The sequence below is a fragment of the Ranitomeya variabilis genome, chromosome 1 (assembly GCF_051348905.1).
Source record: "Ranitomeya variabilis isolate aRanVar5 chromosome 1, aRanVar5.hap1, whole genome shotgun sequence".
NCBI lineage: Eukaryota > Metazoa > Chordata > Amphibia > Anura > Dendrobatidae > Ranitomeya > Ranitomeya variabilis.
In genome coordinates, this window is record NC_135232.1 from 1,039,511,804 (window position 1) to 1,039,537,695 (window position 25,892).

At 41.3% G+C, this 25,892-nt stretch overlaps 1 protein-coding gene across 1 annotated transcript in view; it reads right to left on the reverse strand.

Moving 5' to 3' along the window:
* The window catches only part of TUSC3 (tumor suppressor candidate 3), a 501,792-nt gene that overhangs the window by 200,779 nt on the left and 275,121 nt on the right, over nucleotides 1–25,892 (reverse strand). Inside the window, exon 3 of the mRNA XM_077279707.1 lies at nucleotides 10,488–10,605. Coding sequence (XP_077135822.1) covers nucleotides 10,488–10,605 — 118 coding nt within the window. The remainder of the gene's footprint in view (nucleotides 1–10,487; nucleotides 10,606–25,892) is intronic.

Below are 25,892 nucleotides of genomic sequence, written 5' to 3' on the forward strand. Positions count from 1 at the left end.
CCTTTAAGAATATACTTCTGGATATTTATGTGTTTTTGTTTTTTTTTTTTAAGGGGATGGGTAATGAATTTCAATGGTCCTGTCTCATGAAGTTAAATCTAGTCCATATGCCCTTTTGAATCGTATAGATGTGACAGAAGTGAACCTTGCAACAAAAATTGAATGCTATTCCTTTTCCCTGGGCAAAATAAAACTTTGCTAATGGGACTGGATATGTAAAGAATAATGTGATTGGTTATAGCGGTCAGGTGACTTGAGTAGCGTGTCATGTGATTATTTGGAGAGAGTTTTCTAGAGCCTCGTTCTTGGGCTCGTTGGACGTTTCAGTGGTAGGATTCCCAACAATCATCAAATTATCCCCACTCCTATGAAAACTTATTTTTTGGGGAATAACCCTTTACATTCTACAATATTTTTAGCTCTGTATTGGAGAATGTCTTCATGGGTCATTGAATAACAAAATTTCCCTGTATAGCAATAAAACGAGCTGCCATGCCTGTTTATGCAGATAATATCTATTGAGATTACATGGTTTCAGCTGCACCATTAAATTGCAGAATATTTTATGAAGATTAGGGCTGCTGATGAAGTATTCACTTAATTAACCAACTAAAGCACCACTTCTAATGTTCTGTGTAATATATCTAGCATTCATTTAGGAAGTTATTTCATTTTACTAGTGCTAAACTAATATTTATGGAGAAGCAAAGGAATTTATCTTATAACAGATGGCGGTCTTTACAGAAAGGTGTGAATTATGTTAATGCACAATAGTAACATAAAAACTGCATCTGCTCTTTTCTTCCTAAATTGTCTTTCTCCAGAAAATGTATTTTGTATCTTAACAGAGGTAACTGAAGTAAGCATATGGCCGGTATATATAAAGTCAGATCAATAAAGGACTTACTGCAAACAAAACATTTCTATCTAATGTATCCTGAAAAGTGCATGACATTTGATTTTGTTCAGGGTGAGAAATCTGGCGTTTTTATTCTCTTTTTGTGTCCAAAAATGATTTATGAGGATATATAAAAAAAAGAGAGAACATTTTCGATGAAATGTCAGCATGTATATGAATACATTTAGCTACCTGTGGTTTTACATGTTCCTAATAAAGTCTATTTACAGGGGTCAGAGTAACAGCACAGTGATGCATGTGTGAGAAATGACTTGCTTGAATACAAATATTCACAAATATTCAAACAAAGGCTTGGACTGGCCCACTAGGGAACAGGTGAATCCCCGGAGGGCCTCTTTGCGGGAGTAGGCCACTAGCCGTAAAACATGAGCCATAGTAGGAAAATACATTTTCTTCACTGTGTACATATAAGAGAGGCGTCTCATCATTCATGTGACCAACTATTCAGTATACTTTTATACAGAAGCATTGGTACATTTGTGAAAGAGTAATGTAGTATTTGCATGCAGCTGAACAGTGGACCCTCAAAGTCAATGTTACTGGTGGGCCCTTTCCACCCTAGTTTGACACTGTACAAGCTTGTAAATTCCTCTGTGTCTGGGCCATTTTCCATTTCCTCCTTTTTTTTTTTTTTTTGCAATGTTCAGTAGATGATAAAACGGACATGGCAATAAGATTCTCCAGGTCAGTGTCACAAATATTGAAACCAAGGCTTGGACTGGCCCACTGTGGAACAGGAGAATCCCCCAGGGGGCCTCTTTGCAGGAGTAAGCCAGTAACCCCCTCAACATGAGCCGTAGTTGGCACAACACATTTTATTCACTGTGTACATATAAGAGAGGCATCTCATCATTCATGTGACCAACTACTCAGTATACTTTTATACAGAAGCATTGGTACATTTGCGAAAGAGTAATGTAGTATTTGCATGTAGCTGAACAGTGGGCCCTCATAGTCAATGTTACTGGTGGGTCCTTTCCACCCTAGTTCGATACTGTACAGGGTTGTAAATTCCGTCATCTCTGGGTCATTTTCCGTTTCTTCAATTTTTTATTTGCCATGTTTACTAGATGATAAAATGTGAAGGAGAGACTGGCTAATGAAATCAATTATTAAACCTTATATAAGTCAGTTCAGATATGGTGTAGCAAGATGGAGTTTATTTCCTGATCAGCAGCACACTGGAACGAACTTTTGGAATGTGAAGAAGTCACTGGGCATTGGACATTGGACGCTGGACATTGGACTGAATACCATATATGGAAGTGAAGTTGGAAATGAAGTTGAAATGAACCAATCAGAGACACTAACTATTCAGAAGCTGTGCGACTCCCCCATTTCTTGCTTCTAGTATCTTCCTTTGTTCAGAGAATAAAACAGTTGTGTGTAAGCCTTTGCTGAGAGGAGTGTGTATCTGTCTCTGTGTATCTGACACATTCTTAGCCTCTAAGCTAGCACTCAGCTTATATTTGGTCAGGTACAAGCAATCATTTAGATTTCACTTTAAGGGATCACCCTCACATTTTTGGTGCCCAACGTGGGGCCACTGAAGACGTACGCTCCCCAGACATTTGATACCCGGAATGGATCGAGGAAAAATGTCCAGGGTGGTTCGACTAGGAGACTGATCACCTCCATAAAAACACGGTAAGTCTGCTGATTTCTATATGAATCTGTAGTACTTGCCTGTGTTTCTCGAACCATCCTGGGTAGTTCGGTACTCGTGTTTGCCGAGTGTCTGTGCTGCCCTGACACGGTGGGTGTGGGATATGTACACCTGGTGGCCCTAAAAGAACCCACGGCTACTAGCTGTGAGGAACGTAAACCATGATTGATTGCTTGCAACCTGATGCATGTTGTCTTAAGAGTACCAGAACTGTGCTGGGTTATTGAGTCCTCTGCCTGTGTGTAGCAAGCAGGGGGAGAGGAGGTTGTCTAAGGTACGGTGAGCGCAAAGTTGCTCCTAGAGTCTCTGTGCAGGGCATGGCGTGATAGAATCATGGGTGGTTGAACCATGTAGTGCAAAAAACAGTAGAAACCTCTTTGAACCCTAGCATTGTGCGCAAGGTCTGAGATAGAAATCCCAGTTACAGAGGACGGTCAGTTTTTGTGTTTGTCCGTCCATCTGGTGTGTCTGAGAGTGTTGTCCCTCTTCCAGGATTAGCCACCATGTCTGTGACAGCAGTGAGGAACGGAGAGATTAGTGTTGGTGCTGGTGAGTGCAAATTCTGTGTGATCCCAGACAACTCGAAGCAGTTCTGAGGGGACACACAGTGGTTTAACCACGCAAGAAGACAGCAGACACATCTCATCCTCTGCGCTGTTCATAGATTTGGGCTGGGACTTCTAGTGACTGGATAACACTCAGTCTTTTTGTTTGTCTAAAGCCAGCAGATATTGGAAAAGTTTTTTCAGTTCTGTAAGAGAGGGGGAAATGTGATGATGGCAGATAAGACTGCTGAATGATAGTGTTTACCAGAGAGGAAAAGAAGCATATACAGAATATGAGGCGATTAATGAAAGTATGTGGATCCCCCAAGAAAGGCAGATAACAGTCGTTAGAATGGCAGGGAGTTATTAAAGAAAAGAAAAGAAGTTGGAAGATGAGGAATTGCTGCAAGTAACTTTAGCATGGTGCAGAACAACAGAAAATCTGTCTAAGGAAAGTTGGGTGACTGACCTAATGAGGGTTTTCTGGAAATGTATTGAAGTAAAAAAGAGGATCTTTAAATGATGCTGGCTTGTTAGATCAGGCTGAGATATTATGGAAAAACCTGTGTAATTAGAGGTGATGTGCAGGAAGAGAAACATGGTGATAAGTTTTAGTATATGAAAGTATGAAACCTTTGTGCATTTTTTACACGCATTTTTATATATGTTTGACTGTGAATTTTGTTGGGGTTTCAGATTTAAAACAAAACAGCTTTGTTTTTGATACTTCTGTGTATTTGTGTTTAGCAAAACTTTATCGATTATAGTAACGTGCGGCTTATGTGTGTTTTTGATGCGTTTCCACTGCGGAAATGGACTAAAGGCACCTGTGCGGTTTTTACCTGTGGATTTTTGCTGGAACCATAGGAGGAAGCACTCTTAGTGCTTCCTAAACTGCACACATGGTGTGTGTTCAGTGCTGTGCATACAGCGTTTAAGAAGACAGAGATGGCAATAAACCATCTCTGTATTATCTATAAAGAGTTGGGCTGTGTTTGACAGCTGACTTCCCTATCGTGCAGCTGTGCAATCTCTGTGTAGCTGCTTACTCTGCAATGATGTATGAAAATAACACTGCAGAGCAGTTTGCGTACCGCCCTAACATTTAAAGCCATTGGGTGATCCAGAAGTAAAGTGGGTCTCTAAGAGTCTGGTGTACTTGTTTTAAAAATCAAATGCCAGAAAGGCTGTATAATCCTTTCTGAAAGGTTAAACTCATTTTTTGCCTACTTCGCCTAAATGGCTAAGTGTCTCTCCTGCTGCTAAGCTCTCATAAGGCTCAATATAAGCTGTATCTGTCAGATAGGCTTTGTCATGGAAATTGAATACACTTGGACTAATGAGCTCATTCACCCTTTAAATCAGACCCGTCATCACATCAACGGTGGCCAGGTTTGTGTTTGAACATAGGGAGCGATTTGTCAGTCAACTGAAGCGGAGTAGGGTGACGCACCACACAAGACAGGTCTATTCCTATGCTACATATCCAGCTTTTCAAACTATGCTTTGTCTGGCAGAAATTCTGCATTATGAATCTAAAGACAATCTTTGATATGTTTGGATGATGGTAAATAATTTCAACATCCCTAGATCATTGTAAACAGGATCTGATAAAAAGAGATCAGGCCAAGAATACAAAGTACATTTTTGTATGGTGCAGCTGAGCGGCGGCAACAGCCAAATGCTATAAAATAATCAAATGCATTTTCCATCCACTGTGAGGACTCTATAGATGATGGTGACAGGAATGGAAGGCCCATGCCCACAAGTACTTGCATTGCATACATGCGATCACGTGCTAACTAGTTGGGCGCGGCCTTGCTCAATGCCAGTTTAGTCGGAATGTGGCCAGAACTACTCAAGTCACATACTTATGATCCCATGACCACATGCTCCCGGCGCTAGAGGAGCCTTACAGTGCCTGCGATGTGATGATTCACAAGTCTGTAGTCACATAGAGTGACTGCAGCCTTGTAGCTTAAGGATAGACAATCACTTTATGTGGCAGCCATAGTCATCTCACAAGTGATTCAGTCTCTGTTTAATCTTCTGCTTCTTATCCTTTGAGAAATCAATTTATTTTTAATTGACTCTCCTAAGCCAAGACTGTACTAAAGAATAACTATGGATTATAGGGATTTTCCAGTGTAAGAAGCAAAGTCTGTAGTCACACTATGTGAGGTAAGACAACTAAATTCTGAGTGTGTGTGATGCATACACTGTCATGACATGGCTGCATGTATGCTATTTGTATGCTTGCATTCACATACTGGCTTTGTCTCAATGCTCTTCTATTCAGAGAAGTATGAGACAGCAAATAAACAAATCGGAAAATCCAATTAAAGGAGTTATCCGAGACTTTGGTTATTTTTCCTATGTGGCTAAGTACTTACAGGCAGGTAGTTGCCAACTACCTGCCTCTTCTGCCCGGTGACTATCTCTGCTGGCTCAAAGCAGTCTGTGACCGCTTCTCCTGGCAATTCTCTTACTTCCAGTGATGTGGCCTTTTCTCTTTGGCTCTGCTTCAACTGCGGGGAGCCGGCTGTCAGTCACCATGACGTTGGCCGTGACGCCATGTCGACAGAGCAGACCAGAAGAGAAGAAGCTGCTAAGATGACGTAACGTGAAAAGAAGTAGAAGAGTCACCGCCTGAGCGTGGCAGAAGAGGCAGATAACCACCAAATACCTGCCAGTAAGTTCTTAGCCCCATAGAAAGAAATAAGTGATGTCCCGGATAACCCCTCTAAGACTGTAGAATTTTTAGCTTGACTTATAATATATGTTAGAACAAGTAGGTGCAAATCAGAAGAAATGGCCTATTAAAAAGTCAAATAAATAAATAATGTTATATAAGCCACGCTGAGTTGAGATTTCACAGCCTGCTAGCTCCAGCTGCTCGCAATCCGCATTCAGCATGCAGGTCCTAATAACAGACATGTTGTAGGCTTTAATTGGTGCGGTACAGCAAGGATCTTTATACAGGATATAGATTCCGTACAGCAGCAGGGGCAGGCGTGCCGCTATGATATCTCTACTCGTGCTGCAGGGGGCAGGAAGATCTGGGCTTAGAACTTACAAATAAGGAAGAAGTAATTAATCAAGAACATGACAGTCTTAAGTATTGCCTGACTTTACCGCGAACGAGCAGGAAACTTTGAATTTATTTGGAGCAAAATTTCAAACAATCTTATCATAGTGGAACTCAAAATAAGGTCATTTTTATAAAATAATAAGTAATTTTTTTTACATATTTTTAGGAGTTTTCTAACAATTAACATTGATCTGTCCCTAACGTGTACCTGTCATGTCATCAATATGAAGTAAATACAGAGTCTTGTACCCGTGTTATATTTTTTGTTTTCTTTTTATATGCCTACTGGTTTTTCAAGCACATATAGTGGATATAAAAACTCTACACACCCCTGTTAAAATGCCAGAATTTTGTCATGTAAAAAATACCATATCAAGAAGAATTATTTCAGAACTTTTTCCACCTTTATTGTCACCCATAATCTGTACAAGTCAATTATATACTGCTAATTCAACTCGTCATATCATTGGCAGCTCTGCTATATCAGAGTCTACTCTGCTGTTACGCTGTAAGCTACGCATTAGACTCCGTGACAAACTCAACTATATCACTGAATTAGTGATATGTCACTAACTTATCTCTGCTACACTGTTTGTCCAGTGTGGTCTACACCTCTATAATGCTTGTTACTCTTCATACAAATCTGCTGCATCATCTTATCTGATCCAGTGATTACAGTTGGCTCATGTTGCTGTTCTGCCACCACAACTTCCATGGTTCCATTTGGACCTCCCTGATGTAGCAAAGTTATCTATCCATTTAGCATCACAACTCCTCATTGAGGTCTAGGACTACAAGGATCCACAATGCCAGGTGAGACCTAACACACTGGAATGGATGCAATTAAGTTGTAAGAAATATAAGAATTTTTTTTATTGTTATACAGAATTTTAACACATTCTAATCGCACAGGAATTCATATATCTTATGAACAAACTTGAGTTTGCAAAATAATTGGGAACATTTTTCAGAATCTTTTGGGAAAGATCACCCTTCACTCCAGTATAGTTTATTTCCCCCTATATTCTAGATCGGCCTAAAATGCTACTTACAGCAATATCATAAGTCATACCTTACATTTTTACAAATCCCATTCAGACACAGAATAACAATATCTAAGTAATTCCTCCTTTAATCTCCTATTGTCCTTTGACACTATTTTGTCTTATGTTACAGACAAAACTGAAAACTACAGTTGTGGTCAAAAGTTTACATACCCCGGCAGAATTTTTGCTTTCTTGTCTTTTTTTTCAGAGAATATGAATGATAGCAACAAAACTTTTTCTCTACTCATGGTTAGTGGTTGGGTGAAGCCATTTATTGTCAAACTACTGTGTTGTTTTTTTTTTTTTTAAATCATGACAACCCAAAATATCCAAATGACCCTGATCAAAAGTCCACATACCCTTGTGATTTTGGCCTGATAACATGCATAGAAGTTGACACAAATTGGTTTGAATGGTTACTAAAGGTAATATCCTCCTCACCTGTGACCTGTTTGCTTATAATCAGTGTGTGTGCATAAAAGCTGAGTGAGTTTCTGGGATTCAGACAGACTCTTGCATCTTTCATCCAGCCACTGACATTTCTGGATTGAGTCATGGGGAAAGCAAAAGAATTGTCAACAGATCTCCAGGAAAAGTTAGTTGAACTTTATAAAACAGGAAATGGATTAAAAAGTATATCCAAGGAATGCAAGTCAGCAGCGTTCAAACTGTGATTAACAAATGGAAAATCAGGGGCTCTGTAAAAACAAAACTACAGTAAGGTAGACCAACAAAAATGTTATCCACAACTTCCAGGAAAATTGTTCAAGATGCAAAGAAAAACCCACAAATAACATAAGAGGAAATACAGGACTCTATGAAAACTAGCGGGGTGGCTGTTTCAAGATGCTCAATAAGGAGGCACTTGCAGCAAAATGGGCTGCATGGTCGAGTCATCAGAAGAAAGTCATCACTGCGCAAATGCCACAAAGTATCTCACCTACAATATGCAAAACAGCTCAGAGACAAGCCTCAAAACTTCTATAACAAGGTAATTTGGAGTGATGAGACCAAAATTGAACTTTTTGACCACAACCATGAACATTATATTTGGAGAGAGGTCAACAAGGCCTATGATGAAAGGAACACTATTCCTACTCTAAATCACGGAGGTGGAGCGCTGATGTTTCTGGGATGTGTGAGCTATAAAGGCACAGGAAGCTTGGTCAAAGTTGAAGGAAAGATGAATGCAGCACATTATCAGCAAATACTGGAGGCAAATTTGCACTCATCAGCCCGGAAGCTGCACATGGGACGTACTTGGACGTTCCACCATGACGCATCCAAAACACAAGGCCAAGTCGACCTGTCATTGGCTACAGCAGAACAAAGTGAAGGTTTCGAAGTGGCCATCTCAGTCTCCTGGCCTCAATATCATTGTGCCACTCTGGGGAGATCTCAGGCGCGCAGTTCATGCTAGACAGCCCAGGAATTTACAGGAACTGGAGGCTTTTTGCCAAGAAGAGTGGGCAGCTTTATCATCTGAGAAAATAAAGAACCTCATCCACAAATACCACAAAAGACTAGAAGCTGTCATTGATGTTAGAGGGGGAAATACACGGTATTAAGAAATGGGGTATGTGAACTTTTGATCACGGTACTTGGATATTTTGGGTTGTCATTATGATTTTAAAAGAGAAAACGCAGTAGTTTGATAATAAATGGCTTCACCCAACCACTAACTATGAGTGTATAAAAATGTTTGGTGTTATCATTCATATTCTGTAAAGTTTTGAGCACAACTGTATATAAATTTTCTCTACCTGACTCAGAAGCTCCATCATGTCTCCTTCTCATCCTCATTTTCTTGTGTCTGGCTATAAGATACTAGCTGCAGCAGAAGCCTCCTCTATCTTTACCCTATCTACAGTAACATACAAAGGTTGATAATCCCAATAACTTTTAACAAAGCCCTCCTCTTCCTGGATGTTCCCCATGTGAGTATGGAATAGATACGCAAAATATTAACCACTGTGTTATTTGTGGGATTTTTTGTAAAGAATGTTTGTATCAAGAACAAATAGAAAATTATTCTTACAGAGTGAGAAATTTACATTTCAGGCCTAGAAAAATAAACTATTACAGATATTGACAGGAATAATAAGGAAAATGATTCTGGTAAATCTAACATTTTTTAGCCTTTGATTTGCACTGCACATTTGTACTGGCAATAAACCAGTGTAGTAACACATTTTACCAACATAAAGGTATATTTTGTAAAATGAAAAACCGTGTTTAAAGAGTAAGGTACAAAAGTAATAGAAGAATAGAAAAAAATCCAGCAAAGCAGCAATGTAATAGTGTAATTAAAACTTCACACTTAATGAAAATCCATTAAAAACATATGGAAGGGGGATAGGAAAAAGGGACATAAGAAATTAGAGAAAGGATGATGCGTTTTGAACCAGCATGGCTCTTACTCATATCTTTCTATCTAGATTATATATATACCGGTATATATATATATGTTTTTTCCTGTCCCCCTGCAACATCTTTTTAATGGATTACTCATAAAGATAGATATGAGTAAGAACCATGCTGGTTTGAAATGCATCATCCTTTCTGTAATTTTTTAAAGAACTGATAAATATTTTTACTATTTTGTGTTTTAAGTAGTAACCATCATTTTAAGATTTTTTTAATAAATCAACAATACATGTGATTAGTAAAATTAGTATATGGCAACATCTCCCTTTTTCATCTGTATTTTTGATTTCTGAAATAAAAATTAAATAATGATAACTCTTTAAATAGATAAGTATAGTGAAAAAAAGTGAATCTTACATTAAAATATTTCTGTGATCTTTGTGAAGGGGAAGAGCTTCCTTGATTGCATCATATTCCAGATTGATTACATTGTATAGCATTACATTTGTCAGTCCGTCTATTTCATAATGGACAGTATTAATAAAAAAGTTTATATATAACATACATTTTTCAACTTTTCTATCAATGTGATACATAAGTAACCCTGTAGCTATAATTGGGGTACATGATTGCAAGGAAGTTGGCTCCTTCATCATGGTTCCCTACTCAGGTTTCAACCATCAAATGTCTTGGGCTGCTCCAGACTCTACAGAAAATAACTCTCCATCCTTGCAGCATAGGTGGGCATGTTTCCTTTGGAAAAAGTCTGGGTTCTCGGTCTTGTTTTTTTTTTTTTTTAAGTAGGTCACTTTATATGTGATTTATACATACAGGAACATAAAAAGGAACCTACCTGTTGGAAAACATCTGCTCCTTCATCATAATCCACAATGGTGAAGAAAAGTTTGTTGGAAAATGCAGAAGAATAACGCCAAGAATTTGCAAGTACTTGATACTCTTCATTTGCTTGTCTGTCAAAGAAAATGATACATTTAGTACTAAGTACAATATATTTTAAAGAAGTATATATAAGATTATTTGAAATATAACGTTTTGGTTTAAAAAACAAACAAAAAGAACACGTTTTTATGTATATACATATTTTTTAAAATAAAAACACATCAATTTCCCTACAAAATCTTACTTTCCAGTTAGCGCTAACAATTTATTACTATGTGTACAGCATTTTTTTTTCCTTCTCACTTATATAGCGCCATTAATTCCACAGCACTTTACAGACATTATAATCACTGTCCCCATTAGGGCTCATAATCCAGATTACCTATCAGTATGTTGTTGGAGACAGAAGTCTCCAAAGCCACATAGTAACACACAGATGCCAATTTATTTATGCATTTTCATGTGAAATCACAAAAGAATAACGCAACACAAAGTTCTAAGAAAAAATTATTGAAAAATGTTATGCAACTAATCTCTTACAACGACCCCAGAAGTTAATGTTATGGTGGCACCATGGTGGCTCAGTGTTTAGCACTGTAGCGTTACAGCTCTTGAGTCCTGGACAACATCTTTAAGGAGTTTGTATGTTCTCCCCGAGTTTGCGCGGGTTTCCTCCGGGTTCTCCAGTTTCCTCCCACACTCCAAAGACATACTGATAGGGGAATGATAGCGCTATTATCAGCGAGAAGAAAAAAAAAAATCTAAAATCATAAATTCTTAGTAATTTCAATAAAAATTTAAAACCAAAAGTCAAGTCACAAACAAGACAAGTAGATGCCTAGGGGTGTAGGCACAGTGCTCTCCCTGGGAGTCCCTACATGTGAGCCATACCTAGCTGTGGAGGTTGGCACCCTAGAAATCAATGCAGGAAAGAAGCCATCATCCATTTGGTGGATTACCCTAGAAAAATCTACAAACATCCTGAGGTGTAACTACTGGTACAATACAAAATGAGAGAAAGTTGTGGAGGGTGGTAGATCAAGAAAGAATCATGATAGAAAGATAGAAAATAATACAGAGGTCCCATATACAATCCAGATGACGTGCACAATATGAGACAGATATTATTAAGGACACACAATAAAGCATTACTAATATTGAATGCTAATCATATACTAAGACAGCCCGTAACCATAATATCCATAACAACTTGGTTAAATGTATATTTCTCATAAATACCAATGCGTTTCCCCTCCAGATAGAAGTTTGTAAGGAGGCCAGAGGAGAAAGGAGTCACAATCCTAGTGACGCACAGATTATCACATTATATGACTTAGAGAACCCTTGCTACAAAAGAAAAAGACCATCATATATAATCTTTTTTTTTGGGGGGGAGGGGGGAGCCATGATCGCAACTTTCTTCACCCAAGTGCAAAAAATAGTGCACGAGGATGCAGTGTGTTGCATGCTGTCTGAGACAGGAGAAACCTTTCCTCATCCCTCTGGACCAGGAGGCTGCAAGAAGGGTCATTTATAGGCCTCCACTCAGCAGAGCTTAGGGACAGCCTGACTTGCTCCTCAAATACACCTGCTGTAGCCTCAGTCAATGTATGTCTGCATCTCAGACAGAAACAAAAAGTTGCAAGGACAGTGAGGAACCCTCTTCTAGATCCCCAAAATTCACAACATCCTGAAAATTCCTTATAATGATCAAATGTGGACATTAAAAACACATTAAAATTAAAGGAGTTATCCAGGACTTTTATTATTTTTGTGTATGAGTCTAAGAACTACCAGGCAGCTTATTTAACTACCTGCTTGTTCTGCATAAGAATGATCTCTGGCGGCTTGGCCAGCGATTTCTTTTGCTTCATTTCACCTCTCTTGAGCAGGGGAGCACCCTCTGTTCTGCTCTGCTGATGGTGCTTCACTGCAGACATCACGCTTATTGACTGCCCGATTTCCCCTGCCAACAGAGTAGAGTGGAAGAGAAGGTGAAAGCAGAGGAATTGCTCTCAGGAGTGGTCCAAGACCGCTTTGAGCAGGTGGAAATCCTCACCAGTCACAACAGGCTGGTAGCTGGCAAGAACCTGCCTATTAGATCTTAGCCCTATGCACAAAAATAACAAAAGTCTTGGATAACCTCTTTATAGTAAATAAATATATGCTCCATGAAGACAGTCCACAGATCTTGCCAAATTTATAAAAAAAAAATCATGTTGAACAATCAAGGCAGCCAGACAAATCAGAGAGCTGACAATATGACAAAGTGATGTGTATGCAATGTGCCAAATTCAGATAGGCTTCCCACATCCAGTGAGTTACAGCGCTCCATGGTCACCACTTCTGGGGCACTTCTAAACATCAGCATTTCAAAACACCTGGCTCATGTGCTGGATTAACTAAAAGGAAGCTATAGAAGCCAACCTACATACACCTAGAAGTTTCCACTCGATTGGGATCAGCAGTTTTAGGGTACTTGACCATGTTCTATGCAGAGGAAGGGCAGTTGTAGGTTTTTTAGAGGCCTTTGTAGGTAATTATAAGGGGGCATGTTTTTTCTTGGGTAGACTGACAAGCTGAAGAAGGAAAAGAATGGAAAACTACAGCTCCGTACACTGTTTAGTGTCCACTTCTGGGTATGGCAATGGCCACTCAACAGTGTAAGTAGATGCGGCGTTCCACTTTGTACTTTTTTTTGCCTTTTAATGGATCAACATGTTAGGGCATGTTAGGTTAGAACAATTATAGAAACTCGATTCCAGCTCACCCAGTGGCTCTATGCTCATCCACCTGGGGCTCAGACACAGACCAGCCTAGCCCTGGCCTCACATCAAGGAAAATAGAAAAAAATGGAGTCCAGCTCAACATAGACTCATGAGTAAGACTGCCTAGTGCAGGCGAAACGCGTCGACTGGGTCTTGTCGACCATGTAAATTTTTCTTTTGTATGCACTATATTTTCTTTTGAAAAAGAAAAAGAAAAAGAAAATCCAGTCCTGTTGAGCCAGACTCCAATTTTTTCTATTTTCCTTCAAGTTAGGTTAGGATATGGGTTGAACTAGATGGACTTAAGTCTTCCTTCAACCTTAAATACTATGTTACTTCGTACTTGGTTGGCATCAAGCTATGACTGGGGACAAAGCAGCTGATCAGTGGGGGTGCCGTGTATTAGACACTCAAAGCTCTTTTATCGATAACCTGTCTAAAGTATAGCTCATCAAAACAAAACATACTGTTAACCCCTTAGTGACAGAGCCAATTTGGTACTTAATGACCGAGCCAATTTTTACAATTCTGACCACTGTCAATTTAAGAGGTTATAACTCTGGAACGCTTTATCGGATCCCGCTGATTCTGAGATTGTTTTTTCGTGACATGTTGTACTTCAAGTTAGTGGTAACATTTCTTCGATATTACTTGCGATTATTTATGAAAAAAATGGAAATATGGCGAAAATTTTTAAAATTTTGCAATTTTCAAGCTTTGTATTTTTATGCCCTTAAATCAGAGAGATATGTCACAAAAAATAGTTAATAAATAACATTTCTCACATGTCTACTTTACATCAGCACAATTTTGGAAACAATTTTTTTTTTGTTAGGGAGTTATAAGGGTTAAAAGTTGACCAGCAATTTCTCATTTTTACAACACCATGTTTTTTTTAGGGACCACATCACCTTTGAAGTGATTTTGAGGGGTCTATATGATAGAAAATAACCAAGTGTGACACCATTCTAAAAACTGCACCCCTCAAGCTGCTCAAAACCACATTCAAGAAGTTTATTAACCCTTTACGTACTTCACAGGAACTAAAACAATGTGGAAGAAAAAAATGAACATTTAACTTTTTTTTGCAAACATTTTACTTCAGAACCATTTTTTTAAATTTTCACAAGTGTAAAAACAGAAATTTAACCACAAATTTTGTTGTGCAATTTTTCCTGAGTACGCCGATACCCCATATGTGGAGGTAAACCACTGTTTGGGCGCACCGCAGAGCTTGGAAGTGAAGGAGCACCGTTTGACTGTTTCAATGCTGAATTGGCTGGAATTGAGATGGGACGCCATGTCGCGTTTGGAGAGCCCCTAATGTGCCTAAACAGTGGAAATCCCCCACAAGTGACACCATTTTGGAAACTAGACCCCTTAAGGAACTTATCTAGATGTGTGGTGAGCACTTTGAACCCCCAAGTGCTTCACAGAAGTTTATAACGTAGAGCCGTGAAAATAAAAAATCGCATTTGTTTTCACAAAAATGATTTTTTCGCCCACAAATTCTTATTTTCACAAGGGTAACAGGAGAAATTAGACCACAAAAGTTGTTGTGCAATTTCTCCTGAGTACGTTGATACCCCATATGTGGAGGTAAACCACTGTTTGGGAGCACCGCAGAGCTTGGAAGTGAAGGAGCACGGTTTGACTTTTTCAATGCAGAATTGGCTGGAATTGAGATCGGACGCCATGTCACGTTTGGAGAGCCGCTGATGTTCCTAAACAGTGGAGACCCCCCACAAATGACACCATTTTGGAAACTAGACCCCTTAAGGAACTTATCTAGATGTGTGGTGAGCACTTTAAACCCCCAGGTGATTCACAGAAGTTTATAACGTAGAGCCGTGAAAATAAAAAAATCGCATTTTTTCTACAAAAATGATCTTTTTGCCTCCAAATTTTTATTTTACCAAGGGTAACAGGAGAAAATTGACCCCAGAAATTGTTGTACAATTTGTCCTGAGTACGCCGACACCCCATATGTGGGGGTAAACCACTGTTTGGGCGCATGGCTGAGCTCGGAAGCAAAGGAGCGCCATTTGACTTTTCAATGCAAAATTGACTGGAATTGAGATCGGACGCCATGCCGCGTTTGGAGAGCCCCTGATGTGCCTAAACAGTAGAAACCCCCAAAAAGTGACCCCATTTTGGAAACTAGACCCCCCATGGAACTTATGTGTTACTTAACTAGATGTGTAGTGAGAACTTTGAATGCCCAAGTGCATCACAGAAGTTTATAATGCAGAGTCGTGAAAATAAAAAATATATATTTTTTAACAATAAAGATTTTTTAGCCCCCAAGTTTTTATTTTCACAAGGGTAACAAGAGAAATTGGACCCCAAAAGTTGTTGTCCAATTTGTCCTGAGTATGCTGGTACCCCATATGTGTGGGTAAACCACTGTTTGGGCGCACGGCAGAGCTCGGAAGGGAAGGAGCGCCATTTTGGAATGCAGACTTTGATAGAATTGTCTGCGGGCGTTATGTTGCGTTTGCAGACCCCTAATGTACCTAAACAGTAGAAACCCCCAACAAGTGACCCCATTTTGGAAAATAGACCCCCCAAGGAACTTATCTAGATATGTGGTGAGAACTTTGAATGCCCAAGTGCTTCACAGAAGTTTATAATGTAGAGTAGTGAAAATAAAAAATATTTTTTTTCCCACAAAAAAGATTTTTTTAGCCCCCAAATTTTTATTTTCACAAAGGTAACAAGAGAAATTGGACCCCAAAAGTTGTTGTCCAATTTGTCCTGAGTATGCTGGTACCCCATATGTGGGGGTAAACCACTGTTTGGGCGCACGGCAGAGCTCGGAAGGGAAGGAGCGCCATTTTGAAATGCAGGCTTTGATAGAATGGTCTGCGGGCGTTATGTTGCGTTTGCAGAGCCCCTGATGTATCTAAACAGTAGAAACCCCCCACAAGTGACCCATTTTGAAAACTAGACCCCCCACGGAACTTATCTAGATATGTGGTGAGAACTTTGAATGCTCAAGTGCTTCACAGAAGTTTATAATGCAGAGTAGTGAAAATAAAAATATATTTTTTTTTTTCCCACAAAAAAGATTTTTAGCCCCCAAGTTTTTATTTTCACAAGGGTAACAGGAGAAATTGGACCCCAAAAGTTGTTGTCCCATTTATCCTGAGTACGCTGAAGCCCCATATGTGGGGGTAAACCACTGTTTGGGCGCACGGCAGAGCTCAGAAGGGAGGGAGCACCATTTGACAATTTTAGCGCAAAATTGGCTGTCGTGTTTGGAGACCCCCTGATGTACCTAAACAGTGGAAACCCCCAAATTATAACTCCAACCCTAACTCCAACACACCCCTAACCCTAATCTCAACCCGATCCATAATCCTAATCACAACTCTAACGATAATCACAACCCTAACCCCAAAACAGCCCTAATCTCAACCCAACCATAACCCTAATCAAAACCCTAAATCCAACACATCCCTAACCCTAATCCCTAACCCTAGTCCAAACCCTAATCCCAAATGTAACCCTAATCCCAACCCTAATCCAAACCCTAACCCTAATCCCAACTCTAACCCTAACTTTAGCCCTAACCCTAACTTTAGCCCCAAACCTAACCATAACTTTAGCCCCCGTCGTCACAAAAAAGTTCAATGTAACCTTTTTTTTGTACGTCGCGTCCGCCATTTCCGCGCATGAGTGGCCGTAACTCTGGCCCCTCCTCCCCAGGACATAGACTGGGCAGCGGATGCGTTGAAAAACTGCATCCGCTGCCCACGTTGTGCACAATTTTCACAACGTGCGTCGGTACGTCGGGCCGACGCATTACGACCGCCCCGTACCGACGCAAGTGTGAAAGAAGCCTAAGGCTACTTTCACACTAGCGTCGTACTCGGCCCATCGCAGTGTGTCGGGCCGACGTACCGATGCTAGCGTTGTAAGCGCCGCACAACGGGTGCAGCGGATGCTGTTTTTTCAACGCATCCGCTGCCCTATTGTGAGGTGCGGGGAGGCGGGGGCGGAGTTCCGGCCGCGCATGCGCGGTCGGAAATGGCGGACACGTCGCACAAAAAAGTTACATGTAGCTTTTTTTGTGCCGACGGTCCGCCAAAGCACGACGCATCCGTCGCACGACGGATGCGACGTGTGGCAATCCGTCGCAATGCGTCGCTAATGCAAGCCAATGGAGAAAAAACGCATCCTGCAAGCACTTTTGCAGTATGCGTTTTTTCTCCAACGACGCATAGCGACGGAAGCCAAAAAACGCTAGTGTGAAAGTAGCCTAACCCTAACCCTAGCCCTAACCCTAAATTTAGCCCCAACCCTAACCCTAACCCTAAATTTAGCCCCAACCCTAAATTTAGCCCTAACCCTAACCCTAGCCCTAACCCTAACCCTAATTTTAGCCCCAACTCGTCTTCTCCTGCCGGCCGGCAGATGGCAGCAGATGGCGGGCGCACTGCGCATGCGCCCGCCATAAGGAAAAAGCCGGCTGGCAGGAGAAGACAGAAGAGGACCCAGGGACACCGGGTGAGTATGTTAGGGTCCCCGAATCCCCCTATTTCTCTGTCCTCTGATGTGCGATCACATCAGAGGACAGATAATTACAGATCGCTTTTTTTTTTTTGCAGTCGCCGGTAAACTGTTAATTATCGGCGATCGCAAAACAGGGGTCGGTGCAAACCGACCCCGATCATGTTCTTTGGGGTCTCGGCTACCCCCGGCAGCCGAGACCCCAAAGATCTTCCGGGTGCCGGGCGGCGGGCGCACTGTGCGTGCGCCCGCCATTTTTTCCCGGAAAAAAGATGGCGGCGCCCATCGGGAGCCACGAGGAGCACCGGGGGAGATAGGTGAGTATTGGGGGGCTGTCGGGGGCCATCGGGGACCCTATTTCTCTGTCCTCTGATGTGCGATCACATCGGAGGACAGAGAAATTAAAAGGCAAATCGCGTTTTTTCTTTTTTTGTTGCGACCGCCGGTAAACGGTTAATTACCGGCGATCGCAACTCGGGGGTCGGTAAAAACCCCCCGAATCATGTTCTCTGGTGTCTCGGCTACCCTCGGCAACCGAGACCCCAGAGAAAATCCGACTCTGGGGGGCGCTATTCACTTTTTCCACAGCGCCGTTAATTAACGGCGCTGTGGTTTAAGTACCCTTAGCGGCCGCCGTTAAAAGGCGTATCGGCGGTCGTTAAGGGGTTAAACCCCTTTACAGGGTTTATGCTGACCTACAGGGGTGGCTAACCCTAATAGGCGGCACTACGGAGTACACTTTATTATTCCTGGACAAACTATATCCCGTACATGCATACGCATCCAGCTGATCTATTTGGCTATAGAGAAGACTATGCAATAGAAATGCATGTACAACTTATTAAAACTCCTTTTCCTTTTATATATTGAGAAAATCTTGTCTTTCTGATACTTTCTATAAGAAAACAACACAATTTTGTGACTCTTTAGAGACAAATATGCAGTAATGATGTCTTTAATTAATGAATAAAATGAAAAAAAAAACAATTTTAATAATGATATTGCATTTTATTCATGAAACAAAATGTAACAGTAACTGGCAAAGCAGTTAAGCCCCTGAGGGCCAAATCCAAATTTTGAACACTCTGAAGCTAGGTTATATACGGCAATCGACAGCAATGGGTCTATTGGGAGAGATAATGGGCCCATTTTTCAAGGTAGAAAGAGATTATGAAATAAAAAAGTAAAGAGCTCTAAAAGTGAAGTGAAATTAAGCTGTTTGTTCAAGGCACTACCTAATAGGATTTTCTGTGCTGAATATCTATAAGCCGGAGCTTGGCAAGGTCAATAAAAGTATGTCATAAGAACTAAATGTTCCTATAAAAATAGAAAGCTAAATAGATGTATACACTGTATAATATATGGTTTATTACGAACTTAAAATTCTATATTACCATTTAAAACAAAAGTTCTTGCCTCTTTGTCTTAAAGGGGTGGGCTGATTTTCAGCCTTTTGGAGTCGAGCACTCAACATCCTGTCTTCTTTTTGCCAGATGCGGACACTCTTAAAGTTAAACAGTTCAGACCAGTGGCATGGTCTGAACTATGTGCTGTTTCCGGGCTGCTAGCAGTGACAGCTTTGCCTCTACAGTATGGTAGTAGCTGCTACACATCGGCTTTGGCTCAGAATGGCTTATCCACCTTCCCCGTGGCCATTGCTCTCTGCTCCACATCTGGTTTTATAAGAAGCCTGGTGTGCTCGTGTGGCTTAATCTGCCTAGGTCTATTTAAGGGCTACTAAGACACACGCCTGTATCTTGGTATTAAGATTTTTTAGACCTGTTTGTTTTGCTGTGCACCTCCATCTGCTCCTGGCTTGCTCTTCCTGCGTTGTTTTGCACTTTCCTGATTGTAACCACCAGTAATTTAAGTCTTCATTCCAAACATGCCTCCCTTCTGATGCATCGAATCCCAGGATACATGTGACCACCTGGACCTCTTGATCCATATCACAAGGTCAACCGTACAGTGGCCCTGGGAGACTAGAGCTTGATGGATCCATGAATTTGGCCAGCTTGAGAGCAAGGCTTTTAAGAGTAGGCTTCTTCTTTACGATGCCAGCTACTCTGAAGAGACCCATAGCCTACCGAAACGTTGTCGTGTGAACATGCCCTAAGGTCACGTACACAAACTGAGCTTTTTACCTCAGTATTTGTAAGCCAAAACCAGGAGAGGAGCAATCAGAGGAAAAGTATAATAGAAACACGTCACCACTTCTGCATTTTTCACCCCCTCCTGGTTTTGGCTTACAAATACTGATGTAACTCATCAAATACTCAAAATGTGCACATGACCCAACTATTTTTCTAATATCACACTTCTCTATCCAGCTGTTTCTACAAAAATTGTAAAATTCCCTTTGGCTAGCTCTCTAGTGCTGGTAATCAATGAATTCTTATCATCAGCCTCATATTAGCAAATAACTACAACAATGAGAGCCTGTTATATCATCAGGGAAGGGGAAATACCATTACCTGTCCATGGATTCCATGATAACCTACCTCCCTAGGCTGGCAATCAAGCCTAATTCAATATAACCTAAGACATAACTTAACTAAAGAGAGCAAAGACTCTAGAAGTAAATCCAAGAGTGATAATTAACCCCTTCACCCCCAAGGGTGGTTTGCACGTTATGGACCGGGCCAATTTTTACAATTCTGACCACTGTCCCTTTATGAGGTTATAACTCTGGACGCTTCAACGGATCCTGGTGATTCTGACATTGTTTTCTCGTGACATATTGTACTTCATGATAGTGGTAAAATTTCTTTGATATTACCTGCGTTTATTTGTGAAAAAAATGGAAATTTGGCGAACATTTTGAAAATTTCGCAATTTTCCAAATTTGAATTTTTATGCAATTAAATCACAGTGATATGTCACACAAAATACTTAATAAGTAACATTTCCCACATGTCTACTTTACATCAGCACCATTTTGGAACCAAAATTTTTTTTTGTTAGGGAGTTATAAGGGTTAAAAGTTGACCAGCAATTTCTCATTTTTACAACACCATTTTTTTTTAGGGACCACATCTCATTTGAAGTCATTTTGAGGGGTCTATATGATAGAAAATACCCAAGTGTGACACCATTCTAAAAACTGCACCCCTCAAGGTGCTCAAAACCACATTCAAAAAGTTTATTAACCCTTCAGGTGTTTCACAGGAATTTTTGGAATGTTTAAATAAAAATGAACATTTAACTTTTTTTCACACAAAATTTACTTCAGCTCCAATTTGTTTTATTTTACCAAGGGTAACAGGAAAAAATGGACCCCAAAAGATGTTATACAATTTGTCCTGAGTACGCCGATACTCCATATGTAGGGGTAAACCACTGTTTGGGCGCATGACAGAGCTCGGAAGCGAAGGAGCGCCATTTGACTTTTCAATGCAAAATTAACTGGAATTGAGATGGGACGCCATGTTGCGTTTGGAGAGCCACTGATGTGCCTAAACATTGAAACCCCCCACAAGTGACACCATTTTGGAAAGTAGACCCCCTAAGGAACTTATCTAGATGTGTGGTGAGCACTTTGACCCACCAAGTGCTTCACAGAAGTTTATAATGCAGAACCGTAAAAATAAAAAATCATATTTTTTCACAAAAATGATCTTTTCGCCCCCAATTTTTTATTTTCCCAAGGGTAAGAGAAGAAATTGGACCCCAAAAGCTGTTGTACAATTTGTCCTGAGTACGCTGATACCCCATATGTGGGGGTAAACCACTGTTTGGGCGCATGGGAGAGCTCGGAAGGGAAGGAGCGCCGTTTGACTTTTCACTGCAAAATTGACAGGAATTGAGATGGGACGCCATGTTGCGTTTGGAGAGCCACTGATGTGCCTAAACATTGAAACCCCCCACAAGTGACACCATTTTGGAAAGTAGACCCCCTAAGGAACTTATCTAGATGTGTGGTGAGCACTTTGACCCACCAAGTGCTTCACAGAAGTTTATAATGCAGAACCGTAAAAATAAAAAATCATATTTTTTCACAAAAATGATCTTTTCGCCCCCCATTTTTTATTTTCCCAAGGGTAAGAGAAGAAATTGGACCCCAAAAGTTGTTGTACAATTTGTCCTGAGTACGCTGATACCCCATATGTGGGGGTAAACCACTGTTTGGGCGCATGGGAGAGCTCGGAAGGGAAGAAGCGCCGTTTGACTTTTCACTGCAAAATTGACAGGAATTGAGATGGGACGCCATGTTGCGTTTGGAGAGCCACTGATGTGCCTAAACATTGAAGCCCCCCCACAAGTGACACCATTTTGGAAAGTAGACCCCCTAAGAAACTTATCTAGAGCTGTGGTGAGCACTTTGACCCACCAAGTGCTTCACAGAAGTTTATAATGCAGAGCCGTAAAAATAAAACAAAATTTGTTTCCCACAAAAATTATTTTTTAGCCCCCAGTTTTGTATTTTCCCAAGGGTAACAGGAGAAATTGGACCCCAATAGTTGTTGTCCAATTTGTCCTGAGTACGCTGATACCCCATATGTGGGGGGGAACCACCGTTTGGGCGCATGGGAGGGCTCGGAAGGGATGGAGCGCCATTTGGAATGCAGACTTAGATGGAATGGTCTGCAGGCATCACATTGCGTTTGCAGAGCCCCTAATGTACCTAAACAGTAAACCCCCCCCACAAGTGACACCATTTTGGAAAGTAGACCCCCTAAGGAACTCATCTAGATGTGTTGTGAGAGCTTTGAACCCCCAAGTGTTTCACTACAGTTTATAACGCAGAGCCGTGCAAATAAAAAATATTTTTTTTCCACAAAAATTATTTTTTAGCCCCCAGTTTTGTATTTTTCCAAGGGTAACAGGAGAAATTGGACCCTATATATTGTTGTCCAATTTGTCCTGAGTACGCTGATACCTGATATCTGGGGGTGAACCACCGTTTGAGCGCATGGCAGAGCTTGGAAGGGAAGGATCATCATTTGCAATGCAGACTTAGATGGATTGGTCTACAGGCGTCACATTGCGTTTGCAGAGCCCCTAATGTACCTAAACAGTATAAACTCCCCACAAGTGACCCAATATTGGAAACTAGACCCCCCAAGGAACTTATCTAGTTGTGTTGTGAGAACTTTGAACCCCCAAGCGTTTCACTACAGTTTAGAACGCAGATCCATGCAAATAATTTTTTTTTTTTCTTTTCCACAAAAATTATTTTTTAGCCCCTAGTTTTGTATTTTCCCAAGGGTAACAGGAGAAATTGGACCCCAAAAGATGTTGTCCAATTTGTCTTGAGTACGCTGATACCCCATATGTGGGGGGAACCACCGTTTGGGCGCATGGGAGGGCTCGGAAAGGAAGGAGCGCCATTTGGAATGCAGACTTAGATGGAATGGTCTGCAGGCGTCACATTGCGTTTGCAGAGCCCCTAATGTACCTAAACAGTAAAACTTCCCCACAAGTGACACCATTTTGGAAAGTAGAACCCCTAAGGAACTCATCTAGATGTGTTGTGAGAGCTTTGAACCCCCAAGTGTTTCACTACAGTTTATAACGCAGATCCATGCAAATAAAAAATTTTTTTCTTTTCCACAAAAATTATTTTTTAGCCCCTAGTTTTGTATTTTCCCAAGGGTAACAGGAGAAATTGGACCCCAAAAGTTGTTCTCCAATGTGTTCCGAGTACGCTGATACCCCATATGTTGGGGTAAACCCCTGTTTGGGCGCACGGGAGAGCTTGGAAGGGAAGAAGCACTGTTTTACTTTTTCAACGCAGAATTGGCTGGAATTGAAATCGGACGCCATGTCACGTTTGGAGAGCCCCTGATGTGCCTAAACATTGGAAACCCCCCAATTATAACTGAAACCCTAATCCAAACACACCCCTAACCCTAATCCCAACGGTAACCCTAACCACACCTCTAACCCAGACACACCCCTAACCCTAATCCCAACCCTAATCCCAACCGTAAATGTAATCCAAACCCTAACTTTAGCCCCAACTCTAGCCCTAACCCTAACCCTAGCCCTAACCCTAATGGGAAAATGGAAATAAATACATTTTTTACATTTTTTTTAATTTTTCCCTAACTAAGCGGGTGATGAAGGGGGGTTTGATTTACTTTTATAGCGGGTTATTTAGCGGATTTTTATGATTGGCAGCCATCACACATGAAAGACGCTTTTTATTGCAAAAAATATTTTTTGCGTTACCACATTTTGAGAGCTATAATTTTTCCATATTTGAGACCACAGAGTCATGTGAGGTCTTGTTTTTTGTGGGACGAGTTGACGTTTTTATTGGTAACATGTTCGGGCACGGGATATTTTTTTGATTGCTTTTTATTCCGATTTTTGTGAGGCAGAATGACCAAAAACCAGCTATTCATGAATTTCTTTTGGGGGAGGCGTTTATACCGTTCCGCGTTTGGTAAAATTGATAAAGCAGTTTTATTCCTCGGGTCAGTACGATTACAGCGATATGTCATTTATATATTTGTTTTTTGTTTTGGCGCTTTTATACGATAAAAGCTATTTTATAGAAAAAAAAATTATTTTGGCATCGCTTTATTCTGAGGACTATAACTTTTTTATTTTTTCGCACATGATGGTGTATGGTGGCTCGTTTTTTGCGGGACAAGATGACGTTTTCAGCGGTACCATGGTTATTTATATCCGTCTTTTTGATCGCGTGTTATTCCACTTTTTGTTTGGCGGTATGAGAATAAAGCGTTGTTTTTTGCCTCGGGTTTTTTTTTTTTTTTTTACGGTGTTCACTGAAGGGGTTAACTAGTGATATAGTTTTATAGGTGGGGTCGTTACGGACGTGGCGATACTAAATATGTGTACTTTTATTGTTTGATTTTTTTTATTTAGATAAAGAAATGTATTTATGGGAATAATATTTTTTTTTAATTTATTTATTTAGGAATTTTTTTTTTATTTTTTTTTTACACATGTGGACATTTTTTTTTAACTTTTTTACTTTGTCCCGGGGAGGGACATTACAGATCATTGATCTGGCAGTGTGCACAGCACTCTGCCAGATCTGCGATCTGCTGTGCAGGGCTGCAGGCTTACCAAGTGTCTGCTCTGAGCAGACACTCGGTAAGCCACCTCCCTCCCTGCAGGACCCGGATGCCGCGGCCATCTTGGATCCGGGACCTGCGGCGAGGAGGGAGGTAGGAGACCCTCAGAGCAACGCGATCACATCGCGTTGCTCCGGGGGTCTCAGGGAAGCCCGCAGGGAGCCCCCTCCCTGCGCGATGCTTCCCTATACCGCCGGCACACCGCGATCATGTTTGATCGCGGTGTGCCGGGGGTTAATGTGCCGGGGGCGGTCTGTGACCGCTCCTGGCACACAGTGCCGGATGTCAGCTGACACCCGGCCGCGATCGGCCGCGCTCCCCCCGTGAGCGCGGCCGATCGCGTATGACGTACTATTCCGTCCTTGGGAAGTAGGGCCCACCCCACATGGACGGAATAGTACGTCTAATGACAGAAAGGGGTTAATAGAGGCATTCCCTCAAGTCAGGGCTCATTCAGACATCAGTTTTTTCTACCAGACACCGTATTTTTCAGATTATAAGACACACTTTTGTTTCCCTAAATTTTGGGGGAAAGTGCAGGGTGCGTCTCATAATCAGAATCTGTGTGCTATGCTGTAGAGGAGGGGGGCGGCTCTAAAGTCGTGTCAGGTGGGCTGGCTGCAGAGACAGCGGCAGGTCATGTGCTTCCGCTCACTAGCCTCATGTAATATTCACTGCACCCGCTGTCCATCACCTCGGTGCTGAAGCCGCGCCGAGTTGGTTGACAAAGGAGCGGCGCATATTGCATATGTCTGTACTCCCCCCTCCTATTATGAAAATGACCCCACTGGGCACTCTATATGTCCCCTGCTGGCATGAACATGGCCCCCTGGTCACTATATGCCACCCTGCTGGCACGCACATGGCCCCCCGGTCACTCTATATGCCCCGTGCTGGCACACACATGGCCCCCCGGTCACTATATGCCCCCCTGCTGGCACACACATGGCTCCCCCAGTCACCATATGCCACCCTACTGGCATGCACAAGGACCCCCGGTCACTATATGCCCCCCTGCTGGCACAC